Source organism: Phocoena phocoena, chromosome 7 (assembly GCF_963924675.1).
Source record: "Phocoena phocoena chromosome 7, mPhoPho1.1, whole genome shotgun sequence".
Lineage (NCBI taxonomy): Eukaryota > Metazoa > Chordata > Mammalia > Artiodactyla > Phocoenidae > Phocoena > Phocoena phocoena.
In genome coordinates this window covers 33,483,497-33,497,457 of record NC_089225.1, presented here as the reverse complement: position 1 = coordinate 33,497,457, position 13,961 = coordinate 33,483,497, and the positions used below count along the sequence as shown (strand labels likewise).

Here is a 13,961-nt window from a genome sequence, read left to right as displayed (position 1 = left end):
TGCTTCGGCAGCACATATACATAAGGTTGTTTAATATAGACAACAGAGAGGAGGAGGCTAACTTTTACTGAGCCTCTTTTGTGTACCATCTATTTACGGTAATGCATTTAATTCTTAAACATCATTCTGAGTAGGAATTAATATTCCCACTTGAGCAGTGAGGAGATTTCAGCTCTGGAGATTAATATACCTATTCAGGACCATTTAGGTAACTGGCAGAGGTGAGTTTAAGCCCACACAAGAATGCCCGAAGCCCAGGCCTCTTTTTGCCACACCTGGCTTTCTCTCTAGTTCTCTGAGGACTGTGTTCACACAGTATTTGATATTTAGAAATCATACCTCCTAGAAAGGAATCTCAGAAATTGCAGGACATTTCTAATGCATTATTAGTAATTCTGCTACATTTAACACCCCACAGAAGATTAAAAATGTCTTTCTAAGCTGACCAAGTCATTTACTATCATGACAAACAGTTGGCTAAAGTATCAGGTTATGGACAACTTGAAGATCTCAGCGCCTGCTCCAATCACAGCCCTGACCTCTCAGTCCAGAGACCACTCATGCAACCTGAAAACATGAGAGGGGCCCGGCTTGCTCTGAACTAGTAACCTGCAATCGTGTTCATTAATTATTATTATTTTTTCTACTTTGCCTGCTTCCAAAAAGGATTTGAAGTGACTTGCTGAGAACAAAGACTGTAACAGAAAACAAATGATAAGTTTGTGAGATGTGAGGGATGGGAGGAGGTAAGATAATAAATCTATTCTAAAACTTGAGTTAACACAGATTTTATCTGGTGGGGTCTGACAGGATCTTGGATTAAGTTACATACTTGGGTGGACACAGAAATACTAGTATGAAAATCTGAGAGGCTAAGAAGGTTTTAAATAATCACGTGTAAGCAAACTGTTTAGCGAACCTTTTCTTCTGAGATACTACAGAGACACATACTGGGGGAAATGGTCCCACATTCCACATCAGCAAGACAGAATTAATAAGATTTTACTATAATAAACAAATAGTTTATGAAGTCAGTCTCTGTCTTCCTCTCTTGACTTCATTAAAATGCCGGGCAGTATATGGAAGGAAACCTAATACACTGCTTACCTTTCTAAAAGCAGAAGTCTAGTTATAAACGTGGAAGACTTTATCCAATATTGTGAGGACTAAGGAGTTCTATGTAAATAAAATGTACATCATAATTGGTTCACAATTTTAAACCAATTTTACTGTAAAACATGTTTTATAGGAGATCTTTTCAAATAGATCATGCTTTGTCTTACACAGATATTAACCATAGTTTAATCCTTTCTAGGTAGACCAGGATCACCAAGACATGAGGCAGAGGACATCTGGCTTGAAGTCAGAGAGATCTGTGTTTGAAATTTCACCTTTCTTGGTATTATCAACTGAGAACAGGGTTTGGCTAGCTGGGCATCATTAAATAAGGTATGAGGAAGCCTTTCCTTTGTTTGGTGAACTATAGGAGGAAAAAGGGTTTGTGAAATAGCACTTCGTTTTTTTATGTGCAAAAGTGAGGTAGGTCCTGAAAAGACCAGAGGTTTTTTTTAAATGTTAAGTGCCCTAGAGCTTTTAAGGCTGTTATACCTTGATTTTTAATGACAGATAAATATTTCATGTGTTATCATTAATATTTTATTATAAATTTTCAGTTTTTCACCTCTAAATGTTTGCTTTCAATTACTTTTTCTGATTTATTGGAAGTATTTTTAGTGTATCTTGATATCAAGATTTTGATATCAAAGCTTTGAGAATGCAAAATTACAATGTCAGCCAATGGGAGGGGGGATATTTGAATTTACAGAAACAATTTTATGCTCTCTATTAGGAATCCACCTATTGTCTATAATAAAGAAGAAGAATCTGGATTTTTGAACCACTTTTATAGTGACTGAAAATCAGTTGAGTATTTAAATAAAGTAAAATAAATGTTTCTTGGACTCTTAGATAATGATTTCTTTTTTTTTAAGTGCACCTCCTTAAACATCAGTGAGGAACTCAAATCTCAGGGATTTGCTAACACAGACTAAGCAGAAGATTAGGACCACTGTTTAATGTGAAATGTGTTGAAAGTACATGCCTTTATTCTCCTGAGGACATAAAAAGATATTTAGACAAGTCATTTAGGACAGGAAGAATGTTTCCAGGAAAGTGAGGCCATAATCTTTTCCTTAGTTAAGCTTTTTTTTGGTAAAATGGCACGCAAAAAAGACTTGGTTTCATTTGCACAGAGATTATAAAACAGTTTAATGTCTACATCTTGTATGTGTAGCAGGTCCGTTTATATCATAAAAGCCCAGTTTTGCTGTTTCTAATTATATTTTGAATAAACTGTCAAAAATATTTAGGTTTATCAACCTAAAGAATGATTGGTCTCAGAGAGATTAGAGAATAAAATGTTTTGTGAATAGGAGTATGGAATTCATTTTCTTATCAAAGGTAGAAACATTATGCCCAGAGTGTATCCTGACAAGTATACATTAGGCATTATAAGGAGCGGGTTAAAGGACCTCCTGGTCATTTGGAGAAAGATAGTCCTTTTATTGTGCTGGCAAGAATGCTTTTGGTTTCCTTTGCCATGAAACCTAAATGCCAGTGGAAGTTTGAGCAGAGTTGAAAGAGCTTTATACAATATACTCTTTAAGAGAATAATATATACCTGTAAGAGGAATTTTTATTTCCTAAGGAGATGAAAAATTACATGTTTCTTCATCATATGTGGGGAATGTACATTATTATCTCCTCCTGCTCGGATATAAATTTTTCTACCTACTTTAAACATTCTGCATATTTCTTGCCTAGTGAGTCAATTCTACCAATTGTGAGGGGGAAAAAGAAGCTCAGAAGACCCCTACTAATTTCTTCTAAATTGAATGGTAGTTTCATGGAGAAGTTTTCATTGAATTTATGTGATCAGATTGTGTTAAGTAGAACCAGACTATGGGGTTAAACACTTCCATATGTTATAAAGACCCAGAACCGTTTCCTGAAAGGAGACTCCATTCTGAACTCAGATGTTACCTGCTGCTTCCAGAAATGGCTGCAATGCACCCCAATTTTACCCTCTTGCCAGCTCTATGTGTCACATGTCAGCATACGGGAGAGATGCAGTCCCCTGGCACTTCCTGCTGCCTGGGAGGACCCCTACCTCTGCCACACTGCTGGTTTCCAGCAACCACCATATTTTTTTTTCTCCCATCATTGCCACTTGCCTTCATTCTCTGTGTATGAATGAAGAATTAGGTACATGCAAGGAAGGAAGGCAAAGTTAACAAAATTCTGGAAATCTGGTTCCTGGGTTAGAGCCACCCTGAGCCCTAGTGGGATCTACAAATGCTTCACAACTCACCCCTTGACGATACGACATTTTGGTGACTACAACCATCCCCTCTTCATTTTATGCTCCAGAAGTTTGTGAGACCTCAATGAGTCATGAAGAATCCAAAGTGATGATAACAAAAAATAATAATTGATATCTGAACAAAGGTTAGTATTTGACAATGGATAAAGATTGGTATACCTTCCCTTCCTCGGGGCTTTGTTGACAAGAACTGTGAACGTCGTCTTCTCTTACTAATTTTCCAGGCCAGGAAGTCAGTCCTTTGATTTGGCCCCAGACCAAGTCGCCAACGTTGAACGTCCTTGGCCTATAATGTATCAATTCATTTGAAGAGGGGGAGTCTGGATTCCTTAGGTCATCTTCACTACTAATGCTTTTAGCGTCTGAAGGGCTAGGTACACACCCGTTAATGCTTTTGGCATTAAAGTCTCCATTGTAATGGATGTAGTCTTTGACCAGAGAACTTTCCAAACTATTTGAGGAGCTCGGAGATTGCTCCTCTAGGACCAGGTCTTGCTTTGTGGTGCTCAGCAGCTCTCCAAAGCCCCGACTCTGTCGAGGTCTGTTCCCATTGATGTGTGTACATCTTTCCACAGTGTTCTCTAGTCTCTCCTTAAAACTCATCATAGTTCTTTTGTAGTTATTATACCTGAAATTTTCCTCCAGAATTTTATCCCCTTGACAGTTTCTTGATGGTAACAGTATTGGGTGCTGTTCCCCAGGCAGAAATGGCAGTGTAGAGACATTGTTGAGTCTTTCGTGACAAGGACTATTGTGGACATGGCCTGGATGATCTAAAAATTCCTCACACTTCCACCTGTTTCGCTCCCCTCCAGGGCTTTGCTCCCCATCCCACTGTTTTTTAGATGTGTGGCAACTTGCCGACTTGAAATATTCAAACCCATCTCCTTCATTTGAGTTTTTCCCATGGTCCAGATTGCTGGGCAGCCGAGCCCCTCTTACACTTCTCAGCCTACCATCATGATCAACACTGCCCATGTTTCGTCCATGAATGACCGCACTGACAGCACTGGGGAGACTTAATGGGTCACCAATTGAAGCAGTGAAGGCACTCATGGCACTCAGAGCTGGAATGGGGCTGATCTGAGTTGTACTGTTGACTGCAGTAGTGATGACAACCTGCATTCCTTTGCTGGCTGCATCAACAACTGCTTTGTAAATAGCATCTATGGAAGCATCACCTTGGCCACCCACAATGAGGCCATCCTTCACCTGTTGACCAAGAGATGGGTCAATCCGCGATTGCAACTCACAAGATGTATCTTGGAAAGGTGGAAGTGTAGTGTTTGGATTTTCGGGAAGTGCTGTGAGCCCCGGCTGAGTGCTTATTCTTTTGTTTAGGAGAGCTGCATCTTCCTGCATTCTCACCTTAAAGAAATAGACAGGAAGCAGTGAGAGAGAGAGAAAAAAATATTCAAGTCCTTAAAGAGAAAGACCATAATTTTAAGATTTACCAGAAGACAAACAAATATAACAAGGAAGGCAATATAAAGAAAGAACAAGACTCAAAAATGAAATTAAAAGTCACTCTGTATAGAAAGGCTTATGTCTTGATTATATTTGGGTACTGTTTCTTTGATTAAAACATGTAACAGGTTTTTAAAAAGAATCATCATTACTAAACACTCTCTAGGAAAACTAAAGTTGAGGTGGTTGGATACAAAATGTTTCCAGGTGGGCTTCCCTGGTGGCACAGTGGTTGAGAGTCCGCCTGCCGAAGCAGGGGATATGGGTTCGTGCCCCGGTCCGGGAGGATCCCACATGCCGCGGAGAGGCTGGGCCCGTGAGCCATGGCCGCTGGGCCTGCGCGTCCGGAGCCTGTGCTCCGCAACGGGAGAGGCCACAACAGTGAGAGGCCCGCGTACCGCAAAAAAAAAAAAAACAAAACCAAAATGTTTCCAGGTGATGACTCCATGTTTTCAGTGTCATTACAGGTTTTGCAACTTGGAATTCAAAGAGAGAAACAAATCTGTCACCAGCACTGCTCAAATTAAAAAGGAAAGCAGATTTAAAAATGATTTCTAACTCACTGATATTTCTACTTATCTAAGTGAAATACAATATAAGATAAAACAAAACAAAATACATATACCCCTATCTTAACAATAAACTATTTCTGATATGACACTAAATTTTTGAAGTCTTTAAATAGGGTAGTAATGCCTACTCTTGAACCTTACCAGGCCACTGCCTGAGGGATACCCCCATGCTGCCAACAGTGACAATGGCTCGCTACAGAGGTGATGCTTAATTGGGAAGAGGTGAAGGGAGGGAATGCCCGCCAGGGAAGAATATCAATACTCAGGACAGGAATGATGAGTGCAACTTGAAAAAGTCCACAGGTTATTCTAATTTCACCAACCTCAGCTAAGAATTGCTGCTATAGACCCTTGATACTTTGGATTTTTCCCCCACAGTGATCACTCCCTTCCTGTCTTTATATCCTTTCCTATTAAACCAGAACCTGGGATCTATCAGCACATAACTACTCTCATGCCATTCTCCCCTTGTCTACACCTATCAGATAAAATCCCAATCTTGGATCAATTTAACTCCCTACCTTATATATCTATATGTACAGTGAGGATGCTGAGTATCTATCCACAGGAACTTATGGCTTCCAACCACAGCTGGGGGCTTACGTTCCCATCAATCCTATGATTCTCTGGTTAGGTATCACTCCCTCTCACAACTATTCAGGTATTTATCCACTTCCTCAAGCCAGCTGCTATACCATATCCCACAGTATTCTTAGGAAATGACCTTACTTAGAGATAATGAAGTTCACAGGTTAAGAATTCTCATAATTCTTATACTCTGCTATTCCCTGCCTTCTGGCAGCACACACTTCTCTGCAGTATATGTGTCCCTGATCCTGTCCTGCTTCCCAGTGGAAGAGGAGTCCCTTCTACTCTCTGAGAGTCGTCCTCCATTCATGTTCTGGATCCCAAGCCTCTCCTCAGGGATCTTGCCTTATCTGTTACCCCTTTTCTTCTTTATGTTCAATCTCTTCCACTTTTTTTGGCCTCTTTCCTTTAGCATTCACCTATGTGCGTGGCTTCCATATTTTACAAGCTTGCATTCAACCTACACCCGCCTTGGGGCACTACCTTGTTTCTCGTATGTTCTTCATAGCTAAGTTTTTGAAAGTTTTTGAAAGAGTAATCCATACTCTTTCTTTTCTCATCCTTACATTCATTGCAGTCTGGTTCCTGCTCCCACAACTCCAGCAAAACTGCATTCCACCAAGTCACTGGTGATGCTCTTACTGCTAAATCTAATGGAGTCCCTTCAGGCTTTATCTACCTATTTACTCAGTGACATGGTTGAGCACGTCCTCTTTCCTTCTAAGTTCTTTTATTATATAAGATATATATGAACATTTTCTCATTGTCAGAAAAGAGAAAAGCTTTCATCACTTCCCCACCCAAACCTGTACTTTTGCATGCCACTCTGATGCCATTTCTTTCTCAGAAGTAATCAATGTTCTAGTGCATCCTCGCAGACTTGTTTTTAATACCTTAAGGTGTGTAGGTGTATATCTAGTCTCCCTTCTTTCTTCCATTCCTTCCTTTCTTCCTGCCTTCTTTCTTTCTTTCACATAAATGGTATTGTATTTTAGTATTGTTCTATAATACTACAGTATTGGAGCTCTGTAATCTTGTGGATCTTCTATATCAGATTATATAAATCTATCTAACCTTGTAAACTACTAGATAGATGGATATAGCATAACATATTTTACTATTTTCCTCCTGATGGTTGCTTAAGTGGTTTCTAATTTTTGACGCCACAGATCAAGTTGTAATGAACATTCTAGACTGTGCCCTTTTGTTCACATTTGAAGATTTCTCTAAAATAGATACATAAAAGTTGAACTTCTGGGTCAAAGGAGGTGTGTGTATATATGTATATGTATATGTATATGTATATGTATATGTATATGTATATATATATATATATATTTTTTTTTTTAAACTGCTGAAATATCAAATTACCCTCCAAAAGGACTATATCAGCATACAATCAGACAAACATATATCTGAAAGAATTCATTTTCCCACGCCTCTGTCAGCAAGGGATATCATCAATCTGATGAACATAGTAATGTTGTAATTTATATAACTCTGATTATTCTTTTCATGTTTATTACTAATTATTATTCAATTTTCTCTGAATTGTCTGTTCATTTCTATTGCTCATTTTTCAAATCAATTATCTTTTTTCTTCCTAATTTGTAGGGGCTTTAAAAATATTATGAATGGCAATTATTTGCTATTATTATGCAAGTATTTTCTGCCAGGTTGCCACCTGTCTTGAACTTTGTTTAGAATACCTTTGGTCATACAGATTTTAAAGTTTTATGTATTCAATTCTGTTACCTCTTTCCTTTTTGACTTCTTGGTTTTGTGTCTTGCTGAAAGAGGCTTCTCTACCCCAAGATTATTTTAAAATCTTCTATATTTTTTTCATGTGTTTATTTAGTGTTACTCTTTCCATCCAGCTCCTCAATCTAACCATGAATTTATTCAGTTTGTAGAACTAAAAGAAGACCATGTGGCTGAAGCCAGGGAGAGAGTGGTGAGAGCTGGGGCTGGAGAGTGAGGCAGGGTAAGCATGTTAAGGATGTGGATTTTAATCATGGGAGCGACGGGAAACCACAAACGGGTTTAACAGGGTAACATGATCAGTTTTTACTAACAGCTCCAAAAGGACCAGTGATATGCTTCAGACAAAATAAAATGCTTCACACAAAAAACTGGAATGTTTAACAATATTCATTATTGAGAAATAATAGTAAGTAAAGGTGAAAAGGTACATAACTACCTTCTTTCGTCTCTTCCCCCCAATTAAGTAAAACAAATAGTAAATATTGTTTTCTACTAAAGTAACCCAGGGAAGGAGAGTACCTGAAAGTTCTGAAACAGACAAGCCATGGGGTTATTGTTAGCTGGGCAAGGAATTGTGGACTGTCCTTGAAAAGCCTGGAGATTCTGGTACCCCTGAAGAATCTGCTGCTGTTGCTGATTTGGAGGAAACATCTGATTGTTGTTTAACAGCGACTGTAGATGAGTCAGTTGATGGTTATTCAAAGTACTGTTTATTGAGGACATGTCACCTATAGTTTGAAAAACATAAAATATAAGTCAATGTGATTCTTTGGAGGTCCTATGCCTATCTTTGTTGAGGATTCCTAAAACAAAAACTAAAAACTAGACTTACATGGTAATTCTTTTTTCTTTTTCTCCTCAAAGTCTTACTAAGTCGTAAGGAAAGAGTAGTTTTATTATTTAATTTCATCTTTCACAATTAGTGTTTTGATTTTGTATCATGGAGAGACAAGTTAAGTCTTTGGTCCATCCACTAGCCAATCCTTATATATTGATTTTCAGTGTTATAGAATTCCTTGAAACCATTTTTGTTAGAGCAACTACAATTAAAAGTTAAAATTAGTCTTAACTGCTTTAGCAAGCATAAGTATTTGACAAGATAGTTAAAACAAGTGGGTCTGATCAGGCCTGTTTACAAAATTTAGTTCTCAAGCCACAGTCATCAATAAATACCATCAAATAAAATCAGATTTGGTCTAGAAATATGTATTTTGTTTTGTTTTAATGTGTATTTTTTATACAAAATATGTATTTTGTATTTTGGTTACCTAAAACTAAAATTGTAAAGAAAGCTAATAATACAAAAGGATTCATTGTCACAGTCATTAAAAATAAATATTATATAATCAGATAGGATTAGTTAATAACTACATTTCTATTCAAAATTCAAAATTAACTTGTTTTGAAATTACACTGAAATTATTTTGAGGATAATGTCATAGAAATTGCCCTACAGCTTGAAATCTGTAAATCTGTAATGCTTTGTAGGTTACTTAACTACATTGATTTGACTGCCAAATAGAAGTAATTAAACTTTTTTGTAAAGGTGTCCATGAAATCTGGAAACATATTTTTTTAAGATACTGAAGATACCCTTGACAACATCATGTATATTTGCCTACGTTTCCAGACTTTATGGACATCATCTCTATACTTTATATTACAACTACTCACATCAAACAGCTGAACATACTTGACATTATTTTCTCAATTTTTTGAGATAAGATAATCTACATAAAGGATTTTGTTTTTAAGCCACAGAGTTCTAAAGAATAATACTGTTTGAGAAAACCTAGCAGTAGCTATTGGGGCCTTCTGTTTCCTTGAACTTGGGCAAACTTTAACTTTGAATGTTATTATGCCTTGCTTCTTCTTTTGCTGGATAAGCATTTAGTTTTGTTTATTTAGGGATCCCATGGAAAAACACTTCCTCAAACCGTTTTCATCCACAGTGCAGCTGCTCACACTAGCCCTGTGATGCCACACCAACTAAAATTCAAATAAATGTTATTTTTAAGGTGCACCTGTGCTTTAATTATTTGAAAAATAAGACTCCACTTGGCTTAAGAGAATGATGGGTAGGTTAGGTTTAGGTGGCATCAGAATTAGAAGAGAAAGCAGATTAAAATGATATTTAGTACTGCTAGAATAGGGGAAAAGGAAGAAGTCATTTTCATGTTTGTATAACTATGGTTGTGTGTGGGTGTTATTATATTTAGTTCCTTAAGCAAGCTGTGACATAACAAAAACATTTTTAAAAATAGTGTGACAAAATGGAGTTTTTTTTAAAAAGGAGAAAATGAATTAGAAAAACGTTTCTTTTGTAAAAATTTGTGAAAAAATTTAACTTACCAAGCAGACCTGTCCCCAGTAGAGGGTTAAGTAGCTGTGGCACCACAGAGTTACTGTTCAGTTTAGCTGGACCAGGTGTATTCCCAGCATTATTAGATATATTCAGCAATGTTTCTGCCATTGACACCACTGCTGTCCCACCAAGTGTTGAGACAGTCAGTGCTGCCACTGCTGATGATGTAGTGGTTGTGGTAGTGGTTGCCTGGGAAGAAGTTGCTATGGAAACCTCTGGATGATTAGCGGTGTTGGCCGATGCCGAGTTCAGGACACCTCCCAACAGCTGGGGATTCAAGGCCATTAATCCTGAGGCCCCAGTGACAGCTGGGAGGAACAGGGGGTTAAAAGTAGTGTCACTGCCTGCAAAGCTTGGTAAAGGGTTCCCCAGGGGGCTGGTTAAAAGGGTCTCAGCTCGGCTGTTCTCTGACTGATTGCTTGGCAAATGGTCTGGTGGGGCTGTCATCTGTGTTAATGAGGGTAAAGGGGTATTTTGCTGTTGCAAAAGATCTGAGATGGTCAGATTGAAAGATGGCAGGGGAAGCATGGCAGCTGCGTGGGCTTGGTTCTGAAGCAGGGCTGCTAAGAGTTGAAAGTGAACAGGCTGCAATACCTGCCCATCCATGTCACTGGAGAGAAAAGCTAAAGCAGCGTTTACATTCGGGTTGAGAAAACCTAAAGGGTGGAGGTTGATCTCAGACTTGCCTTCTCCTGCTGAAGGCTGGAGGATATTTAATAGATTCTGGTTTAGGAGATGCTGTTGATTCACTGGCAAAGAGATAGGTAGAGAACTGAGGAGGCTGGGGTTCAAGGGGTGTGGAAGATGGTTGTTTGAAGTGCTGTTGGATGGAAAATGAAGTGCGTGCTCCTGGCCAACAAAAGGAAAATCACTCCCAATGGGCAGCTGACTCTGCAGTGGGTTTCCAGCTGCGGTGGTGACTATGACCCCGTCTTGAAGGACAGATGTTGTCTTTGTGATGGCAGGGTGGTTGGTGCCAGCTATGGCTATGGAGGATGATGGTCCTGAACCGCCTAAAATAAAGGGAAAAAAACCCACTTATTAATTATGGATGTTAAGGAAGACAACTCTATAAAAATACATCAAGATACATTTCAAATAATATTTTACATGTCCTCTGTAGATTCTAGCCAGATAAACTGTAATTAGAGATGATTTGACATGTTAATGAAACTAGTTTGACTTCATACTTCTTGACTTACTTTGAACATGAATATATTGAAGAAGCTTAGTACTTTAAGCAATACCTGTTTCTAACTATCAAATATTTTGTTTTTCACAACCAGACAAGGTGAAAATGGAGGAAGTTGTGTTGTAGTCCATTCAATTGGGTAGATAAAAGTAACAATGCTTTATTTTTCAAAATATATTTTTACATTAAAAAAAGTTTTTGTTCTATATTTATAATACCAGTACTTTCTTTTAGTGGAAAAAGCCCCCCCAAATAGAATATGCATGAGAATACAAAACAGAAAATAAAAAGTACCTATGTAGATAACTATTAATATTTTAGTGTATAGTTTTCTGGGCTTTTCCCACCTAGATGTATATACATATGCAGACATATATATACATGTTACATATATTTTTTAACAAAAATGGAATCGTATTGTTTTGTAACTTTTTTTCATTTATCAATATATTGTGAATATCCTTCCATGTTAACTATAGATCCATTTTACTAGTATCATGTATGGATATACATAATTTATTCAATCCATTGTTGTGGATATTTTGATTGTTTACAATCTTTTACTATTTCAAGCAACACTATGATAAACATTCTTATTAACTCATCTTTGCCAATGTGCTCAATTATTTTCTAAGGGAAAATTCTTAAAAGTGGAATTCCAGGGACAAAGCGTTTACAAATTTTTAAAGCTCTGGATAGACATTGTCAGACTGCCTCCAGTGAAGCTGATCAATATATATTCAATTGATATTTCTGTAAACAATGTAGGCAGCGCTCATTTTTCTCACCAACACTGTGTTTTATCATTATTTTAAAATCTTTGTCATTCTAATAGCATAAAGATACTTTATACTCGTGATTCCTTAAATCAGACCAGTCTTCACCCAAATAGCATTCTTTTTTTTTTCCAAATAGCATTCTTAACCTTGAAAGTCTTATGTATGCTAAAGATGTATATTTTAAAGTATACTAAAGTAATGTATATTAAATTCAGGGAACTTAATAATAAAATTTCAGTTGTGTATTATAATTGTTTTAGTTGTTATCGATCCAAGCTACACAAAATAATTACCTAGAGAACTTAAAAACAAACAAACAAACCAATGTCTGGACCCTATCCAAGACCAGCTGAAAACTCGTCTCTTGGGGCACAGCCTGGGCAGTAGTATTCTTTGAAATCACCCCTGGTGATCCAGATGCACAAGGGGTGGGGTGGGGAGGGTGAGAATCACATTCTGTTGAAGGAACCTACAATCATTTTTCTGAAAAATGTCTTACCCTAAAGAAATGCATTGTTTCATTTAATACATGCATTTGGCAAATATTATAAGCACATACACTTAATTTATTAAAATATTAAACATGTATATGTTATTATGAACAATACCAGTGTTACTGAAAATCTAAAATAATTCAAACACTTTACTGCTGTGCTATATGTCATGATAACAAACTTTATATTTGACCACGTTACCATTGAGGCCTTGTTCAAATACACAGAAATGATTCCATAGTTGTAATAGTAGTACAAATATAACTATATATTATTCTTGTTTCCTCCTAACAGACTAACACAATAACTTTTCCTTTCTGACATAAAAACTCCATACTAATATTTTTAACCATGTAGCATATGGATTGATCATATTTATTGATCCAATAAAGTTTGGCATTTATATTTTGATTTTTTCATCATTATATATAACACACGAATGGACATCCTCCTGCATATGAAACTTTCCTACCTTTGAATTTTTCCTAAGGAAACTCATTGGTATGATCGTTCTGAGACTCAAAAACAGGTAAGTGAAAGGCTTGCAATGTGTAAAAGTATACAAATAAAAGGAGTTATCATTGTCATCATTATTATTGACATTAGTAGCGGCAGTTAGTTGTGATGACATGGTAATAGTAGTAAGTATAAATCAGCATATCCAACATATATATCTCTATAGCACGACTTTGCAATTTTTCCTAGCTGTTGTGGTCTTTTTTTTTTTTTTTTTTAAGCTCTGTTTCATTTAAAGGAGACAAAATGCTGAAGTAGGCATATGGTATACAATTCTTTAAATATTAATTCAGATTTACAATCAACACCTTAAACATTTCATTGCTTCTTAAATCTTTCTGCTATTTCCGTTAAACAGGTATGTGCCTTATTTGCGTTTGGAATCCATCTTTTTAAACAAGCTAATAAAAACTCTTATTTACTAGTAATCACTATCTATGGCTTTTCCCCCTACCTGTTAAATAATAACGGCATATTTAAATGTACAGATCACCCATTCCTTTAATCACAGTCAGAGTACATTTTCAAAATACTCTAGTGTGTATATGACAAGGCTTTGTAGATGAAGGATTTCTGTAGAGGTTATTATTCTTTTATCTTTATTTTGTAAGAGAGAAACATCCACATTGAGGATTCATGAAAGTAGTCATCTGGGGACATTATTCTAAAAATTCTCCATCTAAATATTCTTGAGGAATTACAATAAAGAAAATATAGCTACTCTGGGTATATTTTTGCATTACAAACAAGAAGAGGGTGAATACCCCAAGCTTCTTAAGGCTAATAGGCGGATCAGGCATATTTTTTATTTTCTCTAATTTTCAACACACCAATTCAACGAT

General features: G+C 36.8%; 1 protein-coding gene across 2 annotated transcripts in view; it reads right to left on the bottom strand.

Moving 5' to 3' along the window:
- Positions 1-13,961, bottom strand: part of MBD5 (methyl-CpG binding domain protein 5) — a 407,731-nt gene that overhangs the window by 19,270 nt on the left and 374,500 nt on the right. Inside the window, exons 10-12 of one of the 2 annotated variants that reach the window (XM_065880649.1) lie at positions 10,825-11,151; positions 8,293-8,501; positions 3,542-4,750 (exon numbers count right to left, since the gene is read on the bottom strand). In XM_065880649.1, coding sequence (XP_065736721.1) covers positions 3,542-4,750; positions 8,293-8,501; positions 10,825-11,151 — 1,745 coding nt within the window. Of the gene's footprint in view, positions 1-3,541; positions 4,751-8,292; positions 8,502-10,125; positions 11,152-13,961 lie in introns of both variants that reach the window. The other variant, XM_065880648.1, reaches the window with a different exon arrangement.